This window comes from Mesoplodon bidens, assembly GCF_964165515.1.
Source record: "Mesoplodon bidens genome assembly, chromosome: 15".
Lineage (NCBI taxonomy): Eukaryota > Metazoa > Chordata > Mammalia > Artiodactyla > Ziphiidae > Mesoplodon > Mesoplodon bidens.
In genome coordinates, this window is record NC_138171.1 from 72,269,846 (window position 1) to 72,294,035 (window position 24,190).

Sequence of the window (24,190 nt, forward strand, 5' to 3'; positions counted from 1 at the left end):
TAACGTCTATGCCACATTCAAGACTTATTGAAGACAGGGATTGTGTGTGTGTGTGTGTGTGTCTGTGTGTCTGTGTATGTAGATATTTTTAAAATTGAGATACAATTCTTATAAAGTGCACGAGTCTTATGTGTTACAGCTTGGTGGATTTTTACATATGTGTATACCCAGTTATTTACTACCTAGGTCAGGGTACAGGAAAACAGAAATATGCATGAAAGATTTATTGTGTGCATGGGGTCTGGGGGGGCTCCTTTTAAAAGAGCTGAAGTTTCAAATGCATCTGAGGTTTTGCCACTCAGAGGTCAAAGAAATTTAGTTATTTGGAATGACCAGTATAACTAGGTCATTTTCCTCTTTTTCCTTCTTCATAATCCCCTACAAATTTGTACCACTTTCTAGGTTTATGCAAGAAAACTGTTTCATTTATATGTGAGATGAAATGACTTTAAGAAGGATCTTAGGTAACAAAAAATCAATAAGGCAGTAAATGTTACCGCTCATAAGTTTGTGAGTCATCACCTCTATTCTGTTTATCTTCTTATGACTGGCATAGTTCATTGGCTAAAAGAAAGTTTGCTTTCTTAAAATTAAGCTATATTTCTTCTTTCATGTGATCTCTTCAAAGAGAGTGAATATCATGAGAGAGTAAAAATAATTACTTTCCTTTTTTTCCCAAAAGAGTGCTTGGTCTGTAGGCCAATGGCTGCACAATTAATTTTGCAATACTGAGGGCACTAGAGTAGCAGCATGAGCTTACTTAGGAAGATCAAGTTAGTAATTTTTGAAAAACATATGGAAACAGTTGATTACAGAGAGAAAATGACATCTGCAAAACATTAAAAGCATCTACATTTTTAATAAAACCAACTAGAACAACTTTGAAGTTGAACGATTTTGCATAATTAATTCACTACAGAATGAAACTTTTGGGAAACAAAATGTAGAATAAGCTACACTTTTAAGGTGATCACCTGTGATTTGGGATCAAAGTCTAGCTTTGGAATACCATTTCAAGGATAGCTGAACTATATTAGTGAATCACCAAAAGGAATAGAAAACATGAAAATTCTATGTAGCTCATTCCTCTGCCTTAAGATAAAATCTCCATAAATTGACTTAGGTGGTATGAATATTGTCCATTTTAAGCACTCTTAGAGAATGAGCTTTGGATATGAGGGCAGTCTGGCTATGACATTTATGATTTTGTTAAATGGCCAGTTAAATGTCTTAATTTCCTCATCATTTCCTGAGTGGCCCTGGGTTGGCAGTTATTTTCTCTTAGAACTTTGAAGATATTATTCTCCTGCCTTCTTGCTTGCATTGCTGCTATTGAGACATCAACAGTCAACTTAATTATCATTCATTTATAGGTAATCTGTCTTTTCTTTATGGCTGGTTTTAGGATTTTGATTTTTGCCTTTGATAATCTACAGTTTTTTTCTGGTACCTAGCCACAGAATTCTTTTTATTTATCCTGCTTGCAAAACACTGTGATTGCTAAATTTGAGAATTCATGCTTTTATCAGTTCTAAGAAATTCTCACTCATTAACTTATTGTCATTGCCTTTCCTACATTCTCTCTATTATCTTTTTCTGAAATTCCCATTAGATGCACGTTAGAACATCTCACTTTGACTTACACATCTCAGTTTTGTTTTGTTTTCTCCATCTCTGTCTCTGTGGTAAATTCTGAGTAAATCTTCAAATCTGATTTCCATTTTCTAATTCTCTGTCCAGCAGTGTCTAATCTTCTGTTTTACCTATCTACTGAGGTATAAATACCTATTATTATAATTTTACATTCTTCTAAGCTTTTTTACCTCTTTTTCTAATTTACCTGTTTATTTTTTGTAGTCTCTTGTTCTTTAGTCAAACTTCTGAATCCCTATTTTATTTCTTTAACAAAAGCACATTTATTTTATATTCTATTAACTCAAATAATCTGTTTCTGTTAGTCTCATTCTAGTGCTGGTGCTTTTTCTTTACTCCCTCCCAACAAAGGTGCCTTGTTTAAATAGGTATTTTGTGAGTGTTGTTTTTATTGTAAACTCATATTCCATGGAACTTTGTGTGTAGGGTTTCTTTTGAGATTTGGAGTGAGAGTACAGTCTTCTAAAAAGGGTTTGCATTTGCTTTCTCTAAACATATGAGAGCACAGTAATCTGGAACCATATTAAAATAAATACCTGGCATAGAGGATTTTAGACTACAGAATAGTCTCAATTCAGGCCACAAATATATGTGAGGTCTGGCTCATGGTTATATTTCTGGAGAGATGGTTCTTTTTTTTTTCTCTCCACTCAGAGCAAAGCCAAGACAGACAAGTTTTTTTAGTGCAACCCTTTTCTTTATTTTTATTTTTTTATTTTTTAAAAATATTTTTAGCCTCGCCACATGTCATGTGGGATCCTAGTTCCCCGACCAAGGATTGAACACATGCCCCCTGCAGTGGAAGCTTGGAGTCTTAACCACTGGACCACCAGGGAAGTTCCTACAACCCTTTCCAAGGCACATTTCTTTCTAGTCCATCTTTTCTCTGAGGGTGGAGCTACAGGGCTCTCGGCCTTGTGCAGTGAGTTTCCTTTCAAGCACCCCATCTGGCCATGACCTAGACTTTGTGTCCTGAATGCTGTGTGACCATTAAAGCTGGTATGCTAGGTTTAGGCACCAGCTCAGGATTCACTTACCTCTTGGAACACCCATTCTTGTTTTCCTTTTGGTCTCTGAGGACTTTCTTTACTTTATTCCAGCTTAGTCATGCACTGTAAGAGATTTTTAAAAAATATCTTAGCCAGCATTTTTAGATATTTGGTCACAGGGAGGATTTGTCATATCCTTGTAAAGGTGAAAATTCAAAATTCCATATCTGCACCCACTTCTAGCCCTTCTAGCTCATGTTTCCATGTTAGAAACATTTTCAACACAAATACATCCTAAACCCCTCACAGCCCATATTTTCTGTCATTCAGTCAGCCTTAGCTTTCATTTCTCTGCTGTTTATAGGCCTTTTCTGCATAGGTTGTATATTATGCTATTTAAAAATTTTGTTGATGGCTTTTATCCACTTCCACTGAGTTTTCTGTGTTCTCTGAAGTTATTTGTTACAGAAGAGAAGGCACAAAGCTTTGCCTTTCTTCAGAATCAGCTGTTAGTGAGAGAAGGGAGAAGAGAAGGAAATTAAGAATTATCTCCTATAATTGTTCTCATTGTATTTCCCAGTCTCATCTTGCCTTTTAAAATTTAACTCAGCACTACAGTTCTGACTCAGCCAGCAGTCATTCTGTGAACCCAGATCTTTTCTTCCTAGTTTCTAAATCTTTTTTTATTTTTAATGTAACCTGTTTCTCTTTCATATGTATTTATTAACCTAAACTTTCCCTGAAGTTCTTCACTTGATCTCCATCTACTTCTAAAACAACCACCCCCACAGACTCCCTGGAGGTTGAGTCATTTCAGTCCCACCCACACTCTGGTGCTGGTGCTCCTTGGGACAGATGAGGGCTCCACCAGCCTGGGCTTCCGTGTTTGACATGCCCACACGCTGAGGAACCTGCTGTTTCCACCCACAGTGGGACTGTGTTTGCTTTGCAGAGCATGCACTTGGGGCCTCTCTGTAATCATAGTCCTACTGCTGTGAGATGGGCAATGTTCACTATGATTCATCCCAATAACTCTGACACCAGGATGGAGCAGTAAGTAAAAGTGATGTTCCTTCCAGTCAGGAATGAATGCTTGTTCATCTAGACTTTGCTTATAATGTTAATTTATCACTGCAGAGAAGACCTACAGGAGCATTTACAATTCACTTTTTTAAATCCTGGGTGCTGGGACTTCCCTGGCAGTCCAGTGGTTAAGACTTCATGCTTCCAGTGTAGGGGACTCAGGATCAATCCCTGGTCAGGGAACTAAGATCCCACATGCCGCATAGCGTGACCAAAAAAAAAAAAAAGTCCTAGATGCTAAATGGCAAATAGCTTAATACCTACATGTAACAACTCTGCTTCTGATACTACTCTTGTCACTGTGATAATTATAAAGTAGCTTATATTTGTTGAGCACTTACTACATGCTAGGTTTTATACTAAAAAATCATTTAATTCTTACAAGAGTCCTATGAGGCAGAGCTATTATTCCCATTTTACAGATGAAGACATGGAGATTCAGAGATGTTAAGTAACTTGCCCATGGTCACATAGGCAGTAAGTGGCCATGGTAGGACTAAACTCAAGTCTTCTAAATACAAAGTCCACGCTCGCCAACATCTTATCTGTCAGGACAAAAATATTCAGATTTCTAATCTATGACTATGAGCTTTTTTACAATAGCCAGAACTTATATCCGCATTAGCCTGTCCTTGAAGGCAGCAAATTTGAACATATATGTACATTGAAACCATGCTGCTTGCTATTACATAGAACTGACTTTGGAATTCCTTTGTGAGAACTACTTTCAGAACCAGCATGCGAAACATAAGAAAAGCAATTTCCTTTTGGAGATAAACCTTGCTTTTTAACCCATGCCCAGTTACCCTGCAGGATCACCTACATTACTTATCAGATTTCACTCCTAATGCCTCTTGACATTTTCCAAAAGGATAATTCTGTCCTCTGTGGATGGAGATTTGCCACCAATGAGGACATCCAAAAGAAGTTTCCTTCAATTTGTTAATATGGTTTATCACATTGATTGATTTGCATATACTGAAGAATCCTTGCATTCCTGGGATAAACCCCACTTGATCATGGTGTATGATCCTTTTAATGTGCTGCTGGATTAGCTAATCTCGTCTCAATAGATGTAGAAAAAGCTTTCGACAAAATTCAACACCTATTTATAATAAAAACCGTCCAGAAAGTAGGCATAGAGGGAACTTACTTACCTCAACATAATAAAGAACATATATGACAAACCCACAGGCAACATCATTCTCAATGGTACAAAACTGAAACCATTTCCACTAAGATCAGGGACAAGACAAGGTTGAGCACTCCCACCATTATTATTCAACATAGTTTTGGAAGTTTTAGCCACAGCAATCAGAGAAGAAAAAGAAATAAAAGGAATCCAAATCGGAAAAGAAGAAGCTGTCACTGTTTGCAGAAGACATGATACTATACATAGAGAATCCTAAAGTTGCTACCAGAAAACTACTAGAGCTAATCAACGAATTTGCTAAAGAAGCACAATACAAAATTAATGCACAGAAATCTCTTGCATTCCTATACACTAATGATGAAAAATCTGAAAGAGAAATTAAGGAAACACTCCCATTTACCATTGCAACAAAAAGAATAAAATACCTAGGAACAAACCTACCTAAGGAGACAAAAGACCTGTATGCAGAAAACTGTAAAACACTGATGAAAGAAATTAAAGATGATACCAACAGATGGAGAGATATACCATGCTTTTGGATTGGAAGAATCAACATTGTGAAAACGACTATACTACCCAAAGCAATCTACAGATTTAATGCAATCCCTATCAAACTACAAATGGCATTTTTCACAGAACTAGAACAAAAAATTTCACAATTTGTATGGAAACACAAAAGACCCCAAAACGCCAAAGCAATCTTGAGAAAGAAAAATGGAGCTGGAGAAATCAGGCTCCCTGACTTCAGACTATACTGCAAAACTACAGTAATCAAGACAGTATGGTACTGGCACAAAAACAGAAAGATAGATCAATGGAACAGGATAGAAAGCCCAGAGATAAACCCACGCACATATGGTCACCTTATTTTTCATAAACAAGGTAAGAATATACAATGGAGAAAAGATAGCTTCTTCAATAAGTGGTGCTGGGAAAACTAGACAGCTACATTTAAAAGAATGAAATTAGAACACTCCCTAACACCATACACAAAAATAAACTCAAAATGGATTAAAGACCTAAATATAAGGCCAGACACTATAAAACTCTTAGAGGAAAACATAGGCAGAACACTCTATGGCATACATCACAACAAGATCCTTTTCAACCCACCTCCTAGAGAATTGGAAATAAAAATAAACAAGTGGGTCCTAATGAAACTTAAAATCTTTTGCACAACAAAGGAAACCATAAACAAGATGAAAAGACAACCCTCAGAACGGGAGAAGATATTTGCTAATGAAGCAACTGACAAAGGATTAATCACCAAATTTTACAAACAGCTCTTGCAACTGAATATCAAAAAAACAAACAACCCAATCCAAAAATAGGTAGAAGACCTAAACAGACATTTCTCCAAAGAAGGTATACAGATTGCCAACAAACACATGGAAGGATGCTCAATATCACTAATCATTAGAGAAATGCAAATCAAAACTACAATGAGGTATCACCTTACACCAGTCAGAATGGCCATCGTCAAAAAATCTACAAACAATAAATGTTGGAGAGGGTGTGGAGAAAAGGGAACTCTCCTGCACTGCTGGTGGGAATGTAAAGTGATAAAGCCACATGGAGAACAGTATGGAGGTTCCTTAAAAAACTACAAATAGAACTACCATACAACCCAGCAATCCCACTACTGGGCATATACCCTGAGAAAACCATAATTCAAAAAGAGTCATGTACCACAGTGTTCACTGCAGCTCTATTTACAATAGCCAGGACATGGAAGCAACCTAAGTGTCCATCGACAGATGAATGGATAAAGAAGATGTGGCACATGTATACAATGGAATATTACTCAGCCATAAAAAGAAACAAAATTGTTATTTGTAGCTAGGTGGATGACCTAGAGTCTGTCATACAGAGTGAAGTAAGTCAGAAAGATAAAAACAAATACAAATATGCTAACATGTATATATGGAATCTAAGGAAAAAAAGAGGTTCTGAAGAACCTAGGGGCAGGACAGGAATAAAGACGCAGACGTAGAGAATGGACTTGAGGACACGCGGAGGGGGAAGGGTAAGCTGGGACGAAGTGAGAGAGTGGCATTGACTTACGTACACGACCAAATGTAAAATAGATAGCTAGTGGGAAGCAGCCACACAGCACAGGGAGATCAGCTCGGTGCTTTGTGACTGCCTAGAGGGGTGGGATAGGGAGAGTGGGAGGGAGACACAAGAAGGAGATATGGGGATATATGTCTATGTATAGCTGATTCACTTTGTTATAAAGCAGAAACTAACACACCATTGTAAAGCAATGATACTCCAAGAAAGATGTTAAAAAAAAAAGTTTCCAGAGCAAGCGAAGTCACTTTCTAAGAGGCTCCACAATGTTCTCAGCAACATCAACATTTTTAAAATAAGAGCTTGCCCCCCACTCCCCAGGGTGATTCCTTTGAAGGGGGAACACTCAGCTACATTTTTACATTCTGGAGTATTTGTTTCCAGTTCAATCTGTCACTTCATAGATGTACTTAACTTTGATTTGATGTGGAGTGAAATCTGTTTACACAAATAGGTGTCTAACAAAAATATTGCTATGTGTAGAGAAGTATCAGACTTCCCTTGTCTGTCACTCTCAGAAAGTCTTACTGCTGGTGTCAACACTGGAACTGGCTCAGTTTTGACAGGCATTCCGTTCTGTTCCTCTTTAAATCTTAAAACTAGGAAATACTGACTTGTGGATTTGGACAGATTGTGAGTAGGCCCTCATTCTTTTTCAAGGAAAACGGATTGGGTTTCTGCTTCTCCAGCAAAGGGGAATGATATTCTTGCTAAATATGTCTCCAGCAACACTTCAAGCATCATTTTTAAAGTGCTGACTTTTTTCTTACAGTGAGGGTTAAGGTTAAAGTTTCAAGCATCATCTTAATTAGAGGCTCAAATTTAAATCAACTCTGCTGAAGTAAACAGCCATATTCAAAAATGGTAACGTTGCCATAGCAACCGAAATCCAAATCATTTGCTTTTTCTGCTCACAATTGTTCCTTACTATCTAGGCCAGGATTTCAAACAAATCTGCTGAAACATCCCATGTAAAAGAGATTTTAAAAACCACCTGGGGGAAAAACACTTTAAAACAAAGGCTTTAAGTGTTACTGTGAAGCTCCTAATTTGCAGTGGCTCCTGAAGGAGCTTAGGTCCCTTGTCTGATGGCCTCTCCTGGTCATCCCTTCTCAGGGCTCCTCATACCCAGACGTGGACGGGGTCAATGGATCACAGTTCTTTTTTTTTAACAATCAATGGATCACAGTACTTTATTTCTAACAATTTTTTTAATTGAAAAAACTGATTTACAATGTTAATTTCTGTTGTACAGCAAAGTGATTCAGTTATACATATATATATACATTTTTAAAATATTTTTTTCCATTATGGTTTATCTCAGGATATTATATATAGTTCTCTGTGCTATACAGTAAGACCTTGTCGTTATCCATTCTATACGTAATAGTTTGCATCTGCTAACCCCAAACTCCCAGTTTATCCCTCCCCCACCCACCCTTCCCTTTGGCAACAAATCTATTCTCTATGTCTGTGGGGACCACAGTTCTTGTTCCAACTCTAGCTAAACAGTTCTGGTCCAGAAAGTGAGAGAGTTGAACAAGGTAACTCCCCATGGCTTTTCCAGCTGTGAAAGGGCCAGGTTCTCTGTCCCATTAACTTGGTTACTACTTAACAAAAATACAAAACCAAGCTGTTTTAAATCAAGCCTCAGGCTAATCCTCAGTCTCATAGTAAAGAAGAGAATTGTTATGCATTTCTAGGATCCAAGCCTGTGGTCTCTAAACGTCAATTATGAATCATCTCGGGAGGCTCTTGAACCCCTTGCCTGGCTCATCATCACCAACATGTAAAACCAACAGCGATCCTCATTATGGCAAATGATAGTTACATGAAAATGATTTTAATTAAGAAAATTAATGAGCAGATTAGCCTTTCTTTGTGTTCTAGTTGCCAATCCCTGCATTAAATGACTCTGGAGACTTGGTCCTGTCTTAATTTTCTTGCCTGGAAAATAAGACTCGGTAAGCTCGATGTGATCCCTGCCCCTGGATCAGGCTTGGTGTATGACTTTTTTATTAAATCGAGTAGAAACATAATATCACTTTTTGGTAATGATAAGCTGACACCAAGAGAGTTGTTTTGCTTTAGAAGGTTTGCCATTAAAACAAAAACAGAACTTGAGGCTTCTCGTGAAGTCTTTTTTTCATCCTCACATTTTTTTTTTAAATCCCCTTCAGACTGGAAAAAAACTAGTCATGAGATTAATTGGAGAAAACTCAGACAAAGATATTGTTTTCTTTATAATTCATTTTCTATGCCGTTAAAAAGAATATAGAAAAGAGACAAAAAAACAGAAAGAAAAATGGTAAAGAATATGAACAGGCAGTTCACAGTAAGGAAACTCAAGTGGCCAATAAGTATATGAAGAGCATCTCAGCCATGCGAGTAATCAGAGAAATGTGAACCCAATAATGAGATGCCACTTGAAATGTCTGACAATATCAGGGTTTGGCAAAGCTGTGGAGGAACAGGAAAAACTAGACAGTGCTGGTGGGACTGTAAATGCTGCAACCACTTTGGAGAGTGATCTGGCAGGATCTAGTGAAATTGAAAACGCATGTTTCCTTCAACTCAGCAATTCTACTCCTGTATGTATTTCCAGTGAAAGTCTCACAAGTGCACAAAGGCTCACTAAGGCCTTGTTTGTGATAGTGAAAAATTAGGCACAACCTACGTGTCCTTCAGCAAGAGAATGGATGAAAACTAATGCAGCCTGTCCCTAAATTCATGTATATATATATATATATATATATATATATATATATATATATATATATATCAATAATGGCTAGAAGTAAAAAATCATAAGGTTGGGTGAAAAAAAGCAAAACTTTGTATATTGAAAATAAGATTAAAAAGATCATGACACATAAAGCAACACTCTGTCTTGCTTAGGGATACGTATATATGTAAGGTATAAAAATGGGCTGGAAGGAATCAATTTCTATGTAGGAATTTCTATTTCTATGTCAACTTTAATTGAATTGTTTAGTTCTTCTTTAATAGGAAAAAAGACTTGAAGCAAATATGACATATGTTAATTGTCAATCTGGAGTGGTGTGAACTTGGATATTATAGTTCCCTGTAATTTTCAGAACATTTTAATTTCTTTAGAAAAAAACAAAATGCCAAGGTAAAATTAAGATAGCTTATGAATCAGACAGTAGAGATTGACCTTATTAATTGCCCTGGGCACCTACTTTTAGGGCTGTTCACCTATCACACATATTTTTGTATTTTTCCAGCATTCATTTTATTTCTCAGCAGTTGCCTTTTGGAGGTCTCTGTCCTCTGCCCACTGCATCTGTTCGTCACTAGGATGAAAGGTGACAGCATGGGTGATTCATCCAGTTTTTACTTTCAGATGTAAGTAAGTACAGACCTAGACTGTGGTTTCAAAAGCACCTGATCAGACCATCCATCCTTTGAGGTGTTAACTGGGATTAAATATCTTGATGTCCACACCTCCTTGGGCTCCCTTTAAAGGTTTTTGTCCTTTAAAGGAACAGCAGCAAATTATAAAGTGTATAAACCATCAGGCAAAAGGAGGCTTAAGCTGATTGATTTTTCTTGTCATTAATTTTACTTATTAATAAGATAGGAAGTAAGTAACAGGGCTGGTGTTATACCTTAAGGGGAGGGGGACAGTCAGATGAAGCCAGAAAGAGGAATCTAAGCAAGCTGCTGATGGGGTAGGGTGAACTGAGGCCCTTCACTTGCAGGGCAGTAATAAAAAGGTTCTTGGACAGCAAGAGGGTAGGAGAAATACCAGGTATGAAAAAGAGGAGAAAGGAAAAGAGGATGGTCTTGGAGTATAGTAGAACAAATCCACAGAAGGTTTAGCAAAAAAAAAAAAAAGTCTGTAGGTACATTATCTATACCACAGACTGGGATTATTTCTGGCATCAAACTCAACTCCCCTGCCCCGCCCCAGGTATGTGTGGTGGAACGTCTCACTGTTGACCAAGATATATCTGCCCCCTCCTCCAGCATCAGCTTATATATGTAATTTATCACGATTCATGTATTCACCTAGTGGATTGTGTAATCCAAGGCCCTTTTGAGAGTGAAAAAGGGTGCTATTAATAATTAATTGAGACAATAGGCACAAACTGGGGATTTCCTGGGCAAACACCCCAGTCACGCTCGTGAATAGTGGTCACCCTAGTAATACACACATTTACATGTGCATTTGAAAGTAAAACTCATCAAATAAAACAGAACATCAAAAATTTTTAAATGTATCTGCCATGTGCTGGCCCTGGGGATACACCAGGTGACAAGAGAGACAAAAAACCTTGAGTAGGAGAAGATTGACAATAAACAAACAAATCATATATTATTAGGTACTATTAGGTTTATATAGACAGTCTAAGGCAGACAAGGGAGATAGGGACAGCCAGGGTCTAGGGAGTGAAGGAAATGTAATTTTAAATGGTGTGCTCAAGGAACGTATGGCAGACTAGATTATTGTTCACCAGTAATCTCTGCCTCTCCCTACAGGAGAATTTTTCTTCCTCATTCTTTTGAAATCAGGTTTGGCCATACAACTTAACATTGGCAATGATATGTGAACAGAAGTCACAGAGCTCTCCTGGTGACGGTCTGCTCCACCGTGCTCTTTTCCCTCTGCTATAGTCACTAAGCAATGTTGAGGTCGTGGCTGCCCCAGTGGCCTGGGTTCCAGGGAAAGGGCAAGGATGACACAGATCCACTTGTACTCTGACACAGAGTGCAAGTAGTAAGAAACCATCCTTTGTTGTTTTATGAGATGTGGGGCTTGCTTGTTAAGTAGCATACCCTAGCCCATCCTGACTCATACAGAAGGCCTCACTGAGAAGGTGACATCTGAGCAGAGAACTGAAGGTTGTGAGGAAACCAACTGTGCAGATATGTGGAAAAGGCATGTTCCACAGGGAGGAACAACAAGTGGGAAGGTTTTGAAGAGGGAACATTCTTGATGCGTTTCCAGGATCAGGAAAGAAGCCAGGATGCAGAGGTATCATCACCCTGCGGCCTGTGGGGCTGGAGGTAGGACTTATTCTTGTCCATCCAGTGATCCTGCTCAATTCTCTATTCCTCCACAAAGTATGGAGTGGGGAGGCAGGCATGAGAGGCATAGGAGAGGATATGAAGGAAAGGTAGGTGAGAAGGAAGATGCAGCCTAGCAGAGTGGTGCCCCACATCCTTGGACCACAAACCGTAATATACTAAAATTGGTAGCTCACCCATGCGGAAACCTTGGGAGGCCTCTGACTGCTGTCAGGAAGAAGATGAGTCAGTGCCTCCAAAGTGCCCTCCTCCCATTCACCTTGTTCTCATGCCCGTGACTTTTTCTTAGAGCCTCCAACAGACAAACCAAGGCAGCAGGCTCACCCTTGGGAGTGTGCCATGCAGTGCCCTGAGAAAGGGGCAGCTTCCCCTCCAAGCAACATAGAAGACCATACAAAGCACATGTTCCTTCTTTCCTTGAATCCTGATAATTTGCCATATTTTTATTGTCTTAGAGTAGATTTCTTTCAGCTCTGTACAGCCTTTAAGCCACAGATCCTCCCAATTAGCAGTTGCTGGTAAAAGAAACTCTGGACAAATAGGCAGAGTGGGCGGCTATTGATGCTGCTGCCTGGAGGAGGCAGAGTTAGACGTCAAGCCCATTGAAAGGGAACCTGTTAAGGACAGAAGCTAAAACGTGCCGCAGAGGTCAAACCCCGCTGTGCACTTACCAGCCGCAGGAGTAGGCACAGAAGTGTCACTGGAAGAAACCCCCATCAAATATCTGGGTTTCTGACGGCCAATGGTATTCATCTCAGAATGCAGCCATGAATCTCAAATGCTCCACGCTAATTCACTATCTCAGATTACTAAACTCAAATAACCTCTGTAACTCCTCAAGATATAAACATAGTTTTAGGTTTATAAGAATCTCAAATATCTATACGTTATCTCTCCTCTCTTTGGTCAAAAGAAAATTTAACAAACGGATGTTCTGGTGGATAGATGACCTGGAAGCAATGCATGTAAGAGCATTGTGGCGTCAAGCCCCATCCTTCTCTCTTTTTGCAAATCCTAAAGAAATCTATTCATGATGGAAAGCATATTGAAATAAAAAGGGAAATTCCACCCAATTTATATAATGCCAAAATCATTAAGACTGGGGCCCTTACTGAGAAAAAAAAAAAGCCATCTCAAGGTCTGAGAGGGAAGGAAACCATGGTGCAAATAGGTGCCAGCAAGAAGGGCCTTCACTATGCAGGGCTCAGTAGCAAAGGTGCCTTGGGGAGCTCAAGGCAAATCAATCTATTACAACTCAGTGGGATTCAGCATTCACTTCCCGCTCCTTCCAGAATCCTTTGAGCCAGTGTTGCTCTCTGGGGGTGGAGGGCACGACTGGCATTTGGGGGGAGGATGATTCTTTGATATATGGGACTGTCCTGTGCATTGTAGGATGTTTACATCCTTGATCCCACTCACTAAATGCAAGTAGCGCTTTCCAAGCACTGACCAAAAAAATGTCCCCTGTCTGTCCCTAGAGTAGAGTCCCCAGTTGAGAGCCCTACAGGTCTGAGCTCTAACAACAGGTAGAATAAAGTGGGGTTTGAATATAGCTGTGAGGATGCTCCACTGAGCAGGAACTGACCAAGTTATCAGAGATCCATCTTCCGTCCATGTGTAGGTGCATCAGGAAGAGAAGTGATGGGCTTTGTATACTGGTGAAGAAACATTTAATATGTTTGGGTAAATTTAAATTTAAATAATTTTTTTCATGATATAATGTTTTTTATTTGTTCTATAAATGTTAATTGGGAATTCTTTAATGAAATGTTTACCTTTTTTGGAGATGGGTCAAGGGAATGGTGGGTACAAGTAGCTAAGAAATCGTATGAGCCAATGTAAAAATAAGGAGTTGTTTGCAAGCCAAAACTGATCCTTGAATTATCTGAGAAATGAAATGTCAGGATCCCAATGTCAAGTGTGAGCCTCACTACTAACTAGCTGTGCAAATTTTTAAACCCCTGTATCTCTCTGCCTGTCTCTCATCTGTGAAATCATTGCAGCAGGTTTCTTTACACATAAATAAAAATCAAAGCAAAACAAAACCCTTCAACTGCAACAGCAACAGGATAGAGCTGACCGAAAAGTTCATGTCTTAGAGAACAGATCAAGAAATGGCTTACTTTATGTTAGAATAAAAACATTTAAAAATGATTTGGATGCCTTCCTCCCAGGATGGAGTGACGAAGACAGCCTAGATGCCTCAGAGCCTCATTCTTGGTTGGATTTACTCCACCAGGACCGTGCTTCACACCCAGTGGGAGCACAGTCAATGCTGACTGAGTGCTGACACCTGCTTTGTGCAGCATGCATGAATGGCAGTACATTCCCTAGCAACTGAACAGCGTACAATAACTCTTATGAATTTTTAGATTAAATTTACCCAAACATATTAAATGTTTAAATTAAATGTTTTACATTTAAATAATTTACCCAAACATTTAATATACCCAAAAGGCCACACGAGCCACATGATTAGAGAGATGGCTTTGTAGTTGGAAATAGAGCAAATTTTCAAAGGAAATCAAAGTCCGAAATGAACTGGAGGCAGTGTTCAAAAGAACGGATGTAGTAAATAACTCAATGCGTATTGTCATTACTCTTCTGGAAAGGGGAAGGAGGGTTTCTTTGAAGATGAGCTGCTGTCTACTTGACATCTGCATGTAAAATAGAGGAGACAGGCTAGTTTTTTAGGTTCTTTCATGGATACTGAGTTTCAAAAATTAAATGAAATATAACAGTGAGACACAGATGAAAAAGTTTAAATCTGCATATCAAAGTTATTGACCAGTTACTTAATAAGTACAGGCCCTGCTACTTGGAGTGTCACTGCTGAGCTCTCCTTCTCTCTCCCACTCTTCCCATGGACACTTCTCAGCCTCTGGCTTCCTGCCTTACCCCCCAGGACCAGATCATCTGTGGGGAAGAAGGTGGGAAGGAACACCCCATCCTGCCATGATGCGACCCTTCCCCTTCCCCTTTCCCCTCGCCTCTCTAATGGCAGTACCTTCATTAGGCAAGTACATTTGCCAAGCCCTGGACTAAGTTTGTTTTGTTCGTTTTAATTTGAAAGTAGGCCAACCAAAGAAATGTTAACAATTATTCCTCCAGAGGTTTGTTTTAATTTTTTTCTTGAAACAATCTCAAACTCAGAAAACTTGCAAGTACAAGTAACAGTTTTTTCATGAATTATTTGAGAGTAAGCCACCAACCTGTTGCCCACCATCCTTGATTTTCCTACAAACTAGGACATTCTCCTACAAAGCCCAATGAAACCATCAAAATCAGGAAATTAACAGTGACACATTACTACCATCTCATCCCCAGACCCCATTCACAGGGCCCAAGAATGTTCTGTAGAGCAAAAGGAGCCAGAGGAAATCATGTGCTGCATTTAGTTGTCCTGTCTCTGTAGTCTCCTTCAGTCTGGAACAACTGCTTAGCCTTTCCTTGATTTTCATGAACTTGGCACTTCTGAAGAATACAGGCCATTTATTTCGTAGAATGTCTCTTGATTTGGTTTTGTCTGCCACTTCCTCATATTGGTTCAGGTGATTCACCTTTGGCAGGACTATCCAAGAAGTGATGCTGGGTCTTCCCGTTACACCTGGTCAGGTGGCACATGATTTTGATTTGTCCCGTTACTGATGGGACTTGTGGATGGTGATATTTGCCACACTTCTCCACTATATTTAAAGTTATTCTTTTTCCCTTTGTAACTAATAAGTATCTTATGGGGAGGTACTCTGAGGCTGTAAGTATCCCATTCCTCTTCAAACTTTCAATTATTTTATGGATTCATGGTTTTCTGTTTTAATAAATGGGTTATAATCTGTTAACTCTCATTATTTTGATGCTCAAGTTGTTCCAGATTTGGCCAGGTCATCCCTTCTGAGCCGGCCTCAGCTCCCCCTTGCTGTGCCCCCAGCATTCTTCGAGCATTAGAGAACGGTGAGATGTTCCAGGCTCATCTTGTACTTTCTTATCACCAGCCTGGAATCAGCCATTCTTCAAGGTGGGCTAAGTGCTTTGCATATATTATCTTAGTTAATTCTCACAACATGAGAATCATGAGCCGATAACTGGTAGTGTCTCCATTTTGCACACCAGGAGACTGAGTCTCAGAGATGTTAAGTAACTTAGTGTTGCACAACTTGAATTTGGCAGAGCAGGGATTTGAACTTGGGTCTGCTTGACTTTGGAGACTGTGTTACACATCACTCTGCTTTAGATTATCCCCAGCTTTCCACTCTGTCTATCCACATCACCTTCCACGTTGTAGAACCTATTGACCTATGTGGATAAGAAAGTTGCTATTGGAAAGTGTGTTCAGCATTCCAAGTGAGGTGGCCAGGAAGCCCTCTCCTGCAGTTTCTCTGACTCAGGACTCTAAAGAGGCCAGCCTCTGCCTCCCTCACCCTCTGCCCGTCCAGGAGCCTGCAGTTCAGCAATGGGCTTGTTGGGAGGAACTTAGGCAGAACTAGGCAGGAGCTCTGGGCATAGCAGCAGCAAAGGAAATTTCTTTTCCTCTTTTAAAAATTTTATTTTATTTTTTAGGCTTGAGGGGCCTGGGACATAAACTAGGCTTGCTGAAATCCAGTGTAATGTAAGCTATCCCTGCCACTGAATTCTTTAAAAAGCATGGTCGCTGTTGTCTGTCCCAGGAGCCTGTCTGGCCACTCTGTGAATTCTCTCTCCTGCCTCCAGGCTGGGTCTCAGGCTGCTGAAGGTACAGCCAGCTGGCAGAGGGGGATAATGACAACCAGCCATGGAGTAGTTTAGTTTCTGCTTCTTCTTGCCACATGGCCTTGTTCATTAACCCTCCTGTTTCCACAGTTTCTGATTCTGGTCCCTTCCTAATAAGACTGCACGTAGCCTTCTCCAAAGAGGCACTCCTCACTAATTCTGCTACACGCTGATCTTTCCCTTACTCTGCATTTGTCTTTGCATCCACACTGTCCCCAATCAATGTCATCACATCTTTGTGTATTTATGTATATCCTGTGAGTATTTTCCAGTTGTTTGATGTCTAGAAGTATGTCCCCTCTTCCTAGTTAAGGTCTAACTATCTCAGGTGAAGAACATGGTCTTCAGCATTCTCTGCTTATCTTGTAGCAACTTGTAATGAGTTACATTTATATCATCACCTTTCTGTAAATGTGTGTTGAGTCAGCGAATGCTTGTCCACGTGTGACCCTGCATGTGTCTCACAGAACGTGTGTCCACATTCTTTTTGGATACTCTAATGCTTTGGATTATACTTCTCCATTCCCTGTATTACCATAGAAGGTCTAGGCGAGAGATTGTTTAGTAAAACTCTTGTTTTGTAGGTGAGAAAGCCGAAGCTCAGAAAGGTGTCATATCTACCTGGTAGTAAAACTAGAGTCAAAACCCCAAATCCTGCCTCCTTTTCTAAAACTTCACCCACTGCATCATTCAACATTCCTCATCATTAGCAAGTACAAATATTTTTTATTATAACTACTTGTTGAATTACCAAGGGTGGGGTGTGTGTGGAATTAAAGTTAGCAATTTAATAAAGCTTATGTCAGAGTGAAAAAAGGAAAATATATTTTGATTTAAAGTGTGAAATTTTAAAGAATAAACCTGGTAGTTTTATAAGGAATTCTACAACTTGCAAATTAATTTTTTGTATGAAGTCTTTTCTAGAACACATCGATAGGAACATTCTGTTTCAAAAGACCTAAGAGATTCCTATGTTAAGAATTAGGGTGTCCAGAGAGGTACAGAAAGTTATCTTTCTGTTACAGAAAGTTACAAGAACTAGGGTTTGTCTTCAGTTCTGGTTTCTTCTTGTCTATTATTAAATCACTTAGTTTGTTACCCCTCCTTTAAAAAGCACAAAGGTGGTAATTTTAATTTGGAGGTAAAGAGTCTATAGGATTATTGTAGGGGGTAGAAAAGAAAATGTCTGAACTGCATAAATGCCCAGAATCGTCTACATTAGGGGTCACTGCTGTGTTTGTGCCATGGATCCCTTTGGCATCTGGTGAAGCCTCTCGACCCCTTCTCAGAATAATGTTTTTAAATGCATGAAGTAAAACATATGGGATTACTAAGGAAAAAATATTGAAATGTAGTTATTAAAATATTTAAAGAACAAAGATATGACATTGTAAAGAATATGAAATGCTTTTTTTGTTGTTGTTGTTGCGGTACGCGAGCCTCTCACTGTTGTGGCCTCTCCAGTTGCGGAGCACAGGCTCCGGACGCGCAGGCTCAGCAGCCATGGCTCACGGGCCCAGCCACTCCGTGGCATGTGGGATCTTCCCAGACCGGGGCACGAACTCGTGTCCCCTGCATCGGCAGGCGGACTCTCAACCACTGCGCCACCAGGGAAGCCCTGTAATGCTTTTTTATTGACTTACATAATAAGATCTAGTGTCCGAACTAATAACTATGGTGATTTCAGAGTAGTGTGTCTTAGGCTGCTCGGGCTGCCCTAACAAAGTACTGTAAACTGGGTGGCTCACACAACAGAAATGTATTTTCTCACAGTTCCAGAGGCTGAAAGTCTGAGATCAGGGTGCCACCATGGTCATGTTGTGGTTAGGACTCTCTTTCTGGCTTACAGAAGGTCACTTTTTCATTGTGTCCTCACAGGCTCACATGGCCTTTCCTTGGTTTTTGCACATCTGGTGGGGGGTAGGAGGCAATAGGGAGAGAGAGGGGTCTCTTCCTCTTCTTATAAGGCCTTCAGTCCTGTCCGATTAGGGCCACACCCTTATGACCTCACTTAACCTTAAGAACCTCCTAAAAGCCCCATCTCCAATTATAGTCACATTAAGGATTAGGCCTTCAGCATATGAATTTTGGAGGGACACAGTTTGTTCTATAGCATAATGATAAGCATAAATGGTATTTTTAAAACATCTTCAACAAGCTCTAATATGAAATGAAAAGAACTGTGATCTGTTGGTAACAGGGTTACAGGTGCTGCTGCTAATAAGTTTGTTGCCTACATTCATCATGAAATTCCTAATTTCAGGTAGAGGTTAATGAAAATAAGATTTTTTTCCCCCATACTAGTTCACAGCCACCCTGAATTTCTATATAAGGACTCCCAGGTTAAGAACCCCTGACACATGCAAGTATCTTACTTTGAGCAAACAAGTGGCAGAACCCCGGGATAGTGGGAACAGATTCTGAAATCAGCTAATTCTGTCCATTGCCAGTTACCCAGGAATAGTGAGTGTGTTACATTGAAAAGAAACATCATCTGCTCTTGCCTTGCTTTCTGATATTTTAAAATATGTGTCTGAGTATTGGAATATGTTTTGTCTTGCAGACAGTAGTAACTTAAATACTGAACAAAATGATTCCTGGACCTCTGAGAACTCCTGGCTTGACCCTTCTGGGAAGGGCCCACCAGAGACCAAGGCAGAGGATGCTGGACTTCGGAAATCTCTGGACAGATTCTATGAAGTATTTGGCCATCCACAGCCAGCCTCTGGAAATTCACTCTCCACATCTGTCTACCAGTGCCTGTCTCAGAAAATCAATGAACTGAAGGCCAAGGAGAACCAAAAGTACACCCTCCGCAGTTTTCAAATGGCGCGGGTCATCTTCAACCGGGACGGCTGCTCCATCTTACAGAAGCATTCCAGGGACGCCCACTTTTACCCAACCAGAGAAGGAAGTGCGTCTCTGGAGGATGAAAAGCTGACCCCAGGACTTTCAAAAGAAATTATTCATTTCCTCTTGCAGCAGAACTTGATGAAAGACCCATAACTGTTGCCTGGTGGTGAGAGCAAGCATATGGGGGGTAGCCCTGTGGCTGAGACTGTTGGTGCATCACCCAGAACCCCTCAGGTCTCTTGCCAGCTCTGTGTGCCCAACCCCCAGCTAAGTGCTTTGCAGGCAAAGGCTGGCATCTGTGATCTGGTCCTGGAGCCAATTCGGCCCGAATGGAGAGCCAGCAGTGTCTGGGGGTTTTATTGCCTCCATGGCCACCCCATCTCCTACCCGACCCTTTGACCTAAGGCTGGTGACCAACTGGTTTGGGAGTCTGAAAGTCCAGCTTCCTTATCTCCAGGAAGGACATGCTCTGAGGCGTGATTCAAGTTCCAGAGCTCTCCTCCTGACCAAGCCAAGGCTGGGGCTTCACGTGAAAGCTCACTCTTGCCTGGCTCCTTCCTTCCCCTGTCCTTCTCCCACTCACTGGTGTCTCCTGGGAGCGTTTCCTTAGTAAATCTCTTGCACCTGAACGCTTGACTCAGATTCTACTTCTGGAAGAAGCCGACCTAAGAGAATAGGCTTCCGTTCAATGAGGTTTTTTTATTGTTTTTAATGTATTTATTTTATTCTTATTTAGTTTTGGCTGCGTTGGGTCTTCGTTGCTGCATGGGGGGTTTTCTCTAGTTGCGGCGAGCAGGGGCTACTCTTCGTTGCTGTTCACGGGCTTCTCACTGTGTTGTATTCTCTTGTTGTGGAGCATGGGCTCTAGGCACGCGGGCCTCAGTAGTTGTGGCACGCAGGCTCAGTAGGTGTGGCTCGCGGGGTCTAGAGCGCAGGCTCAGTAGTTGTGGAGCACGGGCTTAGGTGCTCTGCGGTATGTGGGATCTTCCCGGACCAGGGCTCAAACCTGTGTCCCCTGCATTGGCGGGGGGATTCGTAACCATTGCACTACCAGGGAAGCCCTCAGTGAGTTTTTTTGAAGGGAACAAAGCCTTATGCTGAATCGAGTATAAGAATTTTAACAAATTGTAAAACTGTGACCATGTGATTGGGAACGTACGTCCCCCAATAATACAAAGATTTAAATATGGTTCCAAAAAGTGCATCACATCTTAATCATACCTTTGCCTCTCCAAAACCAGAGTTTCCTGTTTTATAACATTAACTGGGTATGGAAGGAACATTTGAACCATCTAAAATGACAGCTAAGATTTGCAAATTTTTTTTAAAAAGTCTTTTCATCTCCACCAGATTGTAAACATTAAAGGTGAGAAAAAAAATTGTGTACCACCCACCAAAGTATGTGTAAGCTCACTTATGATAAGCTAGGCTGATGGATGCAGGCTTGTCAATTTGTGGTGGAAAAGAAAAAGGAATCCTTTGCCCAAGTGGACTCGTTCCTCTCATTATTTTTGTCTTCTGCCTGCCTGCTGCCAGCACCCTCTGTCACCCTCTGAATGGCTGGCCCCTCACCCCTGTCCTTCCCTTGCTTTGCCAGGGAGCAGCTTTATTTATTTATAATTTTAAAAAAATTTTATTGGAGTTTAGTTGATTTACAACGTTGTGTTAGTTTCAGGTGTACAACAAAGTGACTCAGTTATACATATACATATATTACCTCTTTTTTAGATTCTTTTCCCATACAGGCCATTACAGAGTATTGAGTAGAGTTCCCTGTGCTGTATAGTAGGTCCTTATTAGTTATCTATTTTATATATAGTGGTGTGTATATGTCAATCCCAATCTTCTAATTTATCCCTCCCCCCCTTTCCCCCTTTGTTTTGTTTGTTTTCTACATCTGTGACTCTATTTCTGTTTTGTAGATAAGTTCATTTGTACCCTTTTTTTTATATTTTTAATTTTTATTTAATTTTTTTACGTTTGGCTGTTTTGGGTCTTCACTGCTGCACGCGGGCTTTTCTCTAGTTGAGGCAAGCTGGGGCTACTCTTCGTTGTGGTGTGCAGGCTTCTCATTGCGGTGGCTTCTCTTGTTGTGGAGAATGGGCTCTAGGCGCACGGGCTTCAGTAGTTGTGGCGCATGGGTTTAGTTGCTCTGCGGCATGTGGGATCTTCCCAGACCAGGGATCAAACCTGTGTCCCCTGCATTGGCAGGCGGATTCTTAACCACTGCGCCACCAGGGAAGTCCCCGTACCCTTTCTTTTAGATTCCACACATAAGTGAAATCATATTATATGTGTCCTTCTTTGTCTCACTTCACTCAGTATGACAATCTCTAGGTCCATCCATGTTGCTGAAAATGGCATTATTTCATTCTTTTTTATGGAGAGCAGCTTTAAATAGCCTGAGCAGGCCTGTGATGGCAGGTCCTCTCCTCCTCAGCTGTGTCCCGAATATTCGTTTGAGATTTGGTTGGTAGAAGGACATCTCCCTGCACTGAGCTCCCTGAAATTGTAATCAGAAGCCTCGCGCTAATCCCCGCGCTAATCCCTCTCTCGAAGGTCCTTCGAACAAATTGTACCGACAGAAAGGGCTCTATCACTTGACTGGGGGAACAGTGAGAGAAGCTGGAAATACTGAACAATTCGATTTTGAGAAACTCTGGATGAAATTTAATTGGCATAAGACTCCGTAAGATTTCCAGAAAGCAGATTATGCAAATAGATCAGCCTACATGTGTATGTTAAGAGTGAGGGCACCCTCTCAGGCCGGGTATCTTAGGGACGCTTGACTGGAGAGAGAAGCCCTTTTAAAAGTCGGGAATTACATAGTCAGGCTTCCAGCTTTGGGATGATTAGAGGTAGGAAGAATATCCACCTCGAAGGTCAGGCACCACTGGAAGGAGACCTAACAGAAAGGAAATAGGAAATGAACATGTCTTTGAGAAAACAAGACTCCAGATCTTCCTCTGACAAGCAATCATCTGCATTTTCTCCACTTCAATGGCCCCCCACCCAATAATTATGAAACCAGGGGGACTTATAATTGAAAATCTACAGGTTGAATTTTGAAGTTGCTAGTTTTATTGTTTATTGATGTGTAGCAAATCCATAGATGCCCTTGAATGCTGTAGTCTGTAGCATGATTCTGTCACCGAAATATTGGACTTTAGTTTCCATGGCTACCAACAGAAGGAAACTAGATTATTTTATACTGTTTTTGAAGGACAAAAGATACAAGCTATTTGAATTTCCATGCTGGGAAGCAGCAGCTTCTGTTTGGCAGTGAGATTTTAATATCAGTGACTTTGTAAACTTTATTAATATCAGTGCTGTGGCTGTTCAGAAAAAAAGGTAAACTCTGAAAGCAGAGAATTTAGAAGTCTAAAAACCAGGATCACCTTAGGGTAAAAAAAGACTGGTGTGTGTTTACTTGTTTCTGAGTAAGTGCTTGTGACAGGTCAGTACAAAATATTTGATTCCCTGCAATCTCGCTCCTTAATTTGATCTTCATGCAGTTAGGATGGCATTTTCCATTTATCACTGTTTACCTTTAATAAAGACTAAGAGATAAGGATATTAAGGCTCTGGCCTCTGGCATCATTGTCTAATTCTGCCCTACACATCACTTCACTGACATCTTATGATCCTCTGAGCATTCTATCTAGGATATCATCTGTGGCCCATTTCAGAGATCTATGGGAGGATGGATTTGCTTGCAGAAACCTCAGAATTCTAAGGAAGAGAACTGCTACCAGTGTTTTAAGTTTGTGTAACTGTTATTCATTTCATTAATCTGTTTCTTTGCATGACCTATATATGTAATAGATTTTATTACCGGTAATTAGCACAAAACAATACAGTGATACTTTTAAAACTTTTAAAAACTTACTTTTTAAACTTTTTATTGGTTATAATCACACAGAAAAGTATTTATAAGTGAACATCTTGAAGATTTTTGCAAACTGAACCCACCTGTTAACCAGCGTCCTGCTCAGGCAGCAGGCACTACCAGCCAGCCCAGGCTGAGTGGAGATTTTCAAAGAACTGATCAGAATGGTTTGCTCAGATCAGTGTTTCTCAAACCACTGGTTGTACACAAAAGAACTTTAGGTGCTAGATGGACAATGTTTATTTTCATTGTTATCTATTCATTTATAACTATAAAATATTATAACTACTATGTCTGATCTATGCTTTTACAGATATTACATAGGATACACCTAATGTAAGTATTTAAAATTTTAAAATGAGTTGAAGTAGTGAAAAATTAACTTAATAGTGTAGGTGACATTTAGATATATCAATAATTATGAAAGGTGGTATACTGGAAAATGACTAAAATTTGGAATACAATGGGGTAATCTATGGTAACTTCTGTGTTCTATTCTCTATTCTACCATCTCTCTCCTGGAATACTGCAAGGAAGTTCCATCAGGTGAAGCCACATCCACCTTTTCCATTCTCTTTACCCTATAGCCGTAGTGCAAATCATTTTATTTTATTTTATTTTTTGGCCATACCACGTGGCTTGTGGGATCTTATTTCCCTGACCAGGGATGGAACCTGGGCCCCCCACCCCCACCCC

The 24,190-nt window shown here is 40.2% G+C and overlaps 1 protein-coding gene across 3 annotated transcripts in view; it reads left to right on the top strand.

Annotated features, from left to right (window-relative positions):
• The window catches only part of SHLD1 (shieldin complex subunit 1), a 103,090-nt gene extending 79,336 nt beyond the window's left edge, over window positions 1-23,754 (top strand). For all 3 annotated transcript variants that reach the window (XM_081256670.1, XM_081256669.1, XM_081256671.1), the window contains exon 3: window positions 19,316-23,754. In XM_081256670.1, the coding sequence (XP_081112796.1) occupies window positions 19,316-19,758 (443 nt within the window). In that variant the 3' untranslated portion in view covers window positions 19,759-23,754. The remainder of the gene's footprint in view (window positions 1-19,315) is intronic.
• The last annotated feature ends 436 nt before the right edge of the window (window positions 23,755-24,190 follow it).